Source organism: Oncorhynchus keta, unplaced genomic scaffold (assembly GCF_023373465.1).
Source record: "Oncorhynchus keta strain PuntledgeMale-10-30-2019 unplaced genomic scaffold, Oket_V2 Un_contig_18275_pilon_pilon, whole genome shotgun sequence".
NCBI classification, from domain to species: Eukaryota; Metazoa; Chordata; class Actinopteri; order Salmoniformes; family Salmonidae; genus Oncorhynchus; species Oncorhynchus keta.
Genome location: NW_026280838.1, coordinates 1,679 through 10,000, shown reverse-complemented (window position 1 = coordinate 10,000; position 8,322 = coordinate 1,679). Strand labels below are relative to the sequence as shown.

Genomic DNA, 8,322 nt, shown 5'->3' with positions numbered 1-8,322 from the left:
CCTAGTCATGTATGATTCTGGTTGAGCAGCCTAGTCATGTATGATTCTGGTTGAGCAGCCTAGTCATGTATGATTCTGGTTGAGCAGCCTAGTCATGTATGATTCTGGTTGAGCAGCCTAGTCATGTATGATTCTGGTTGAGCAGCCTAGTCATGTATGATTCTGGTTGAGCAGCCTAGTCATGTATGATTCTGGTTGAGTAGCCTAGTCATTTATGATTCTGGTTGAGCAGCCTAGTCATGTATGATTCTGGTTGAGCAGCCTAGTCATGTATGATTCTGGTTGAGCAGCCTAGTCATGTATGATTCTGGTTGAGCAGCCTAGTCATGTATGATTCTGGTTGAGCAGCCTAGTCATGTATGATTCTGGTTGAGCAGCCTAGTCATGTATGATACTGGTTGAGCAGCCTAGTCATGTAGGATTCTGGTTGAGCAGCCTAGTCATGTAGGATTCTTGGTTGAGCAGCCTAGTCATGTATGATTCTGGTTGAGCAGCCTAGTCATGTATGATACTGGTTGAGCAGCCTAGTCATGTATGATTCTGGTTGAGCAGCCTAGTCATGTATGATTCTGGTTGAGCAGCCTAGTCATGTATGATTCTGGTTGAGCAGCCTAGTCATGTATGATTCTGGTTGAGCAGCCTAGTCATGTATGATACTGGTTGAGCAGCCTAGTCATGTATGATTCTGGTTGAGCAGCCTAGTCATGTATGATTCTGGTTGAGCAGCCTAGTCATGTATGATTCTGGTTGAGCAGCCTAGTCATGTATGATTCTGGTTGAGCAGCCTAGTCATGTATGATTCTGGTTGAGCAGCCTAGTCATGTATGATTCTGGTTGAGCAGCCTAGTCATGTATGATTCTTGTTGAGCAGCCTAGTCATGTATGATTCTTGTTGAGCAGCCTAGTCATGTATGATTCTGGTTGAGCAGCCTAGTCATGTATGATTCTGGTTGAGCAGCCTAGTCATGCACAGTGCATTCAGAAAGTATTTTTCCACATTTTGTTATGTTACAGACGTATTCTAAAATTGATTAAATCGCTCAATCTACACAATACCCCATAATGACAAAGCAAAAACAGGTTTTTAGAATTTTTAGCAAATGTATAAAAAAATGAAAAACAGATATTACATGTACATAAGTATTCAGACCCTGTACTCAGTGCTTTGTTGAAGCATCTTTGGCTGCGATTACAGCCTCAAGTCTTCTTGGGTTTGATGCTACAAGCTTGACACGCCTGTATTTGGGGAGTTTCTCCCGTTCTTCTCTGCAGATCCTCTCAAGCTCTGTCAGGTTGGATGGGGGGCGTTGCTGGAAGGGCAGCATTGCTGCACAGATGTTTTCAGGTCTCTCCAGAGATGTTAGATCGGGTTCAAGTCTGGGCTCTGGCTGGGCCACTCAAGGACATTCAGAAACTTGTCCTGAAGCCACTCCTGCACTGTCTTGGCTGTGTGCTTAGGGCTGTTGTCCTGTTGGAAGGTGAACCTTTGCCCCAGTCTGAGTTCCTGAGCACTGGAGCAGGTTTTCATCAAGGATCTCTGTACTTTTCTCTCGATCCAGACTAGTCTTCCTGTCGCTGAGAAACATCCCCCATGGCATGATACTGCTACCACCATGCTTCACCGTAGGGATGGTGCCAGGTTTCCTTCAAATGTGACGCTTGGCATTCAGGCCAAAGAGTTCAATCTTGGTTTTATCAGACCAGAGAGTCTTGTTTGTCATGGTCTGAGAGTCCTTTAGGTGCTTTTTTGGCAAACTCCCAAGTGGGCTGTCATGTGTCTTTTACTGAAGAGTTGCTTTCGTCTGGCCACTCTAAAGGCCTGATTGGTGGAGTGCTGCAGAGATGGTTGTCCTTCTGGAAGGTTCTCCCATCTCCACAGTGGAACTCTGGATCTCTGTCAGCATGGCCATTGGGTTCCTGGTCACCTCAAGTTGTAGAAACATCTCAAAGAGCTCAATTTTGAGTCTCATTGTAAAAAATCTGAATACTTACATAAATAAGTTATGTTTATTTGTAATAAACTTGCAAATATTTCAAAAAACCTTTTCGCTTTGTCATTATGGGGTATTGTGTGTAGATTGAGGATTTTTTAAAATGTAATCAATTTTAGAAAAAGGCTGTAACATAACAAAATGTGGGAGAAGGGAAGGGTCTGAATGCTTTCTGAATGCCTGTAAATCCACTCCACCTTCTGCTGTTTTAATAACCAAAAGAAAACAAATCTAATTCAAGGTGTCTTGTCATAGCTGACACCATTCTTTCTGGGCAGTGACAGTTAACCTCTCTTAACATGTTCAACTTGAAGCAGCATTAAGCTGCTATAAAATAAACAAACAATCCTATCATTTTACATTTTAGTAATTTAGCTGACAATCAACAAGAGCGACTTACATGAGCAAGTAGGGTTAAGTGACTTGGTAAAGGGCACATTGACAGATTTTTCACCTAGCAATCTCTGGTTGGGTTACTGGCCCAACGCTGTAACCCACTAGGCTACCCAGTGTCCCTCGTTTGGCTTTGTGGCCGTATTAAAGATACAGGAAGTTAGGTAGAACCAGTTGGGTTTGCTTTGCTAAGCTCTTACCAGAACAGGATGTTACACACCGGCTGCTCCTCAGTTTATCACTGAAACCTCCGCCCATTAAACACACACACAGGATACTATTGACTCCGTCATGTGACTTTATTAGTTTGAGTTTCATCATACCCTCTAAGAGAACACTTCTCAAATGGCATCCTTCTACACATTATTGGCCCAACCGTGCTGTGATGGCCAGGCCCAACCGTGCTGTGATGGCCAGGCCCAACCGTGCTGTGATGGCCAGGCCCAACCGTGCTGTGATGGCCAGGCCCAACCGTGCTGTGATGGCCAGGCCCAACCGTGTATTATTATTATTATTATTGGCCCAACCGTGTATTATTATTATTATTATTGGCCCAACCGTGTATTATTATTATTATTATTGGCCCAACCGTGTATTTATTATTATTATTATTGGCCCAACCGTGTATTATTATTATTATTATTGGCCCAACCGTGTATTATTATTATTATTATTATTATTATTGGCCCAACCGTGTATTATTATTATTATTATTATTATTGGCCCAACCGTGTATTATTATTATTATTATTATTATTGGCCCAACCGTATTATTATTATTATTATTATTGGCCCAACCGTGTATTATTATTATTATTATTGGCCCAACCGTGTATTATTATTATTATTATTATTGGCCCAACCGTGTATTATTATTATTATTATTGGCCCAACCGTGTTTTATTATTATTATTATTATTATTATTGGCCCAACCGTGTATTATTATTATTATTATTATTATTATTATTGGCCCAACCGTGTATTATTATTATTATTATTATTATTATTATTATTATTGGCCCAACCGTGTATTATTATTATTATTATTATTATTGGCCCAACCGTGTATTATTATTATTATTGGCCCAACCGTGTATTATTATTATTATTATTATTATTGGCCCAACCGTGTATTATTATTATTGGCCCAACCATGTATTATTATTATTATTATTATTGGCCCAACCGTGTATTATTATTATTATTATTATTATTGGCCCAACCATGTATTATTATTATTATTATTATTATTGGCCCAACCATGTATTATTATTATTGGCCCAACCATGTATTATTATTATTATTATTATTATTATTGGCCCAACCGTGTATTATTATTATTATTATTATTATTATTGGCCCAACCATGTATTATTATTATTATTATTATTATTATTATTATTATTATTATTGGCCCAACCGTGTATTATTATTATTATTATTATTATTATTGGCCCAACCATGTATTATTATTATTGGCCCAACCATGTATTATTATTATTATTATTATTATTATTATTGGCCCAACCGTGTATTATTATTATTATTATTATTATTATTGGCCCAACCATGTTTATTATTATTATTATTATTATTATTATTATTATTATTATTATTGGCCCAACCGTGTATTATTATTATTATTATTATTATTGGCCCAACCGTGTTTTATTATTATTATTATTGGCCCAACCATGTTTTCTACTATTATTGTCTTTCTTCCAGGTGATCTTGATCTCGTCCGGTGAGGACCCTGTGACCAAGGCCCTGGCTGACAATCTATCCCAGAGGACAGGCTGCGAGGTCAGGCAGCTGGGCAAGGACATCCAGGGTGAGGTCAAAGCCATGATGGATGACAAGGATCTGGACTGGAAGGAGGTCGCCTATATGGGTAAACTCACTGTTATTTTCAATTAACAATTTACTGCTACTACTACTGCTACTACTACTGCTACTACGACTACTACTAGTAGTTAGTTATATAGCACAGTTTGAAATTTAGTGGAATCTCAAGGTTCTTAACCTTCTAATTTGAGTAATACTTGTGCGTTCATGTCAATCAAACGTATGAAGATCTTTATTTGGAGCCCTTCTGAGATGGAAAGGTAGAACAGGCTAGATATCTCTCAGGAATGTGACCATAGCAGGGTGTTTGATAACCACGTATCAATGAAACTATCAGACAGTAAATGTCAACAGTAAAGTTTGAACCAGTTGAACCTGATTGTGATTGTCATGGTGACCACACTATATCCTGTTATGGAACAGTATCTCCTCATTCTGTGTTTCACTCCTTATCTCTCTCTCTATCTTCTCAACCCTTCATCTCTCTCCTCTCATCCCTCTGTTCTCTCTTGCCAGGAAGTGATTGTAAGTTCTTCACTCATAAATAACTGTCTGATTAAATAGTTTCTCTATTAGTAAGGAGAGACGGGGAAACTGTCTGATTAAATAGCTCCTCTATTAGTAAGGGGAGACAGGGAGAAACTGTCTGATTAAATAGAGTATCTATTAGAAAGGGGAGACGGGGAAACTGTCTGATTAAATAGAGTATCTATTAGTAAGGAGAGACAGGGGGAAACTGTCTGATTAAATAGAGTATCTATTAGTAAGGGGAGACGGGGAACTATTTTGTATATTTTATTCAGAGTCCAGTTTTGGTTAATTGATCATTTGTATTTCCCCTCTGCGTGTATGCTAGGCTACAACCCGGGTATGGGCGAGGGGACGGTCTAAAGTTATATTGTTACATATGCTAGACTACCACTGCAGAAAACTTCATTTGCATGCCACTGCCAGTCACTGAATATTTACAGCCAAGGTGAGAAGGGAGGTGCCAGCAGTCAAATCCTGGAGAATTTGGGATTCAATTTCAATTGAATCCAATTTAGTTGATTTCTGTAATTCAAATTCTATGATATCCCTAAGCCCAAAATCAGAAACTATATCTAAATAAATATGATTATCTTAAATCATGTCATATTTTTTGCATGTTTTTGTTATGTTTTTGCAACATACTAATTAATCATCCTAAGAATACTTCAAGAACCACCTTATGGTCACTTTAATAGAAACATTTCATCCCTCCATCTCTCCCTCCTACAGGTAATGATGCACCAGATGTTGACTGTCTGAACCTTGCTGGGCTGAGTGCAGTACCCCGGGACGCCCCAGTGGTGGCGATCAACGCTGCTAAATACTCCTGCCACAGTGCTGCAGGCCTGGGGGCTGTGAGGGAGTTTTCTGAACACATCCTGCTGCTCAAGAAGAAGGCCAAGTCTCAGATGGAACAGGACCGCATCCACAGAAATACATTCTAAACTCTAGAATGTGTTCTAAAGTCACAAAAATACATTCTAAAATCTAGAATGTGTTCTAAAGTCACAGAAATACATTCTAAACTCTAGAATGTGTTCTAAAGTCACAGAGATCCATTCTAAACTCTAGAATGTGTTCTAAATTAGGGATAGGCATTAGAAATAATATCATGACATTTTATCGGATATCCAGATAGTTTTAATCATGGACACTTGTTTGCTGTGCAGCCTGCAGGACTCAGGAGATACTGCGGGGACAGGGACCAGGGGTGTGCGACAAAGGAGGGAGAGAAAAAGTAGCCACTGACTCTCGCTAGTTAGACACTTGTAAATGCCATAGGTTATCTATCATCCAATATGGCAGTGCATGTATTTACTGTCCTGATCTACAACAGCCCTGTTCAGAGTAAACAGCCTATACTGAAGGTTGCTCATTGTAGGCTACTCCTTATTTACTTTACTTAATTCTGTCATTTTAATTAAACTTTTCTTTCATTGCTTAGAGATCTCCCACTTCACGTTGCTACACATGGAGCCTCTGACTGTAGTGTCAACAACAGCAAGCTAAGTGAAACCTGTGTAGGCTAATACCGTATGTATTTTTTAAACTATATTCACATTTGTGACGTTTTATTAAATGAAGAATTCCAAATGTCATGAGTGTAGAAATGTCCCATAGATCATTTTATTCCGTTAAGATGAAGCCTTGTCATTGTTGAAGTAGGCCTGTGTTTACGAATACTAATGTCTGTTTTAATAACTGTGCCCATTGCTAGTTTTTACAGGTTGTCAGATCAAGGTAGTTTGGGTTTTATATCGCTACAGGTTGTGTTGACAAAAATGAATGTCTTTATTTTAAATGAAGTAGTATACAGGAGGCCTTTCATTTACTGGAGATTGATTGTTTTTCTCTCCACTTTTTAATGTTCTGTCTTAATTTGGAGGGGAAAGTATTAGGACATTAACATGGAGTTGCACTGAGATTCTTGTTGTTTGGGGTGTTTACTTTTGTATTTTGCCTGCAATTTGATTGTCAAATGATATGATCATAAACGTAAGAAACACTTTCTTATTCCCCTGCTTTAATCTGAACTATTCTAGAATTGACATTAGCCTGAACTCCATACCACAATCTTGAAGGTGCATCTGATGGGCTGGTTAACATACATCTTGCCACCAGATGGCAGTGTAGCGCCTCATCAAACCTCAGTTGGAGGAAAGAACTGGATGACAACATTAACCTTGTACAACCATCAAGAAGTTGCACATGCTTTCCTGTTCAGGCTTTCACTCAGTTGTAGCAAGATCCAACCAAATACCAGTAAAACAACACACGTGATCATACAGTATAAGAGATCTTCATTTATAGCATTGTGTGGCGATTTCCATCTATCCATGTTGCAGAGATCAGGACAGACAGCAAACGTGTGGCGAGCTGGCATTTGTCCAAGAACTATTGATTTGGTTACATAGATTAGTGAGAAAATTGACAGGGCTCGTCAGTGCTTGGAGAGGAAACATCCAAGTGGACGAGAAGGCATATGAAACATGGCTTCAGTTCATCAGAAGAGTTGACACTGGTAGTGGAGTGGTCATCCCCTCTTAATCAGGGAAAAGGAGGGGACTTGGCTGTAAATGGCAGATACATTCCATTACAGCAGCTCCGTCATAGGTTTGGGAAACAAGTTTCTCCATGAAGTTAAACTCGGACATCTCAGACTTCACAACGTGAAACACGGGCTGCCCATCTCGTCCACTTGACTCATCAAAGTAGGCCAAGAAACATTCCTGAATAAAGCCCTGATCATCAATGTACCTGACAATAACTAACAACTGCGAGTCACAGTTTGTCTGTGGTTTCATCCATTTACCATTCAAAACAATGTGGCGTATCAACCTATTTTAATGGATGATGCGATGGAAGCTATGAAATCATTCTGAATGGCTCAGCAAGTAAAGCATCGTAAGTGTAATTACCTCTGCTAGCTCAATGAAGCTCACTGGATGTATAAATATGAAGCTTGGCGTTTAAACTCACGACCAAATATGGTAGTGAGAGAAGATGGAACGAGGTGGATTTTGGCCTACATTCTGAAAAATGTTCTCAATACAGTTTTATGTTCCCAAAACTAGAATTTGTTACGAACAGAGTGGAATAAGTTTGGTAGACTTTAGCCTTTGCCAAAGTTTTTTTATATCGCGTTTCTTTAGAAGAAGTGCAAAGTCGAATTGAGTTATTGCATACCTGCATTTCACACAGTAGGCGGTCCCTAACGGAAATATGCAGATGTATGCTAGAACGGGCCAATAGGATCTCGCTAGCTCGTGCTTGGCTCTGCCCACCTCCTTGCCTGTTCTGCCCACTATGACTGATCTGTTCCCATTGGAAACGACAGGCTGTGGTCTATCTTAGTTTAGTTATTAACAATCTTTGCTGGTACTGTAGGTAGCTAGCTACTTGCTAACCCAACGGAAAAATAATTTTCTAAAACCAAGTAAACAATATATAATCTACCTCTGTGTCCCGTAGTTTGAAAAAACACATTGAGCTATCACTATTCACAATCTATCCAACAATGTCACCAACACATCAAGCTTCTAAGTGAAACATGCATAGTAC

At 39.2% G+C, this 8,322-nt stretch overlaps 1 protein-coding gene across 2 annotated transcripts in view; it reads left to right on the top strand.

The window, feature by feature from the left end:
* Positions 1-7,044, top strand: part of LOC118377934 (N-acylneuraminate cytidylyltransferase-like) — a 36,655-nt gene extending 29,611 nt beyond the window's left edge. For both annotated transcript variants that reach the window (XM_052503899.1, XM_052503898.1), the window contains 2 exons: positions 4,111-4,276; positions 5,491-7,044. In XM_052503899.1, coding sequence (XP_052359859.1) covers positions 4,111-4,276; positions 5,491-5,705 — 381 coding nt within the window. In that variant the 3' untranslated portion in view covers positions 5,706-7,044. The remainder of the gene's footprint in view (positions 1-4,110; positions 4,277-5,490) is intronic.
* Positions 7,045-8,322: the final 1,278 nt, after the last annotated feature.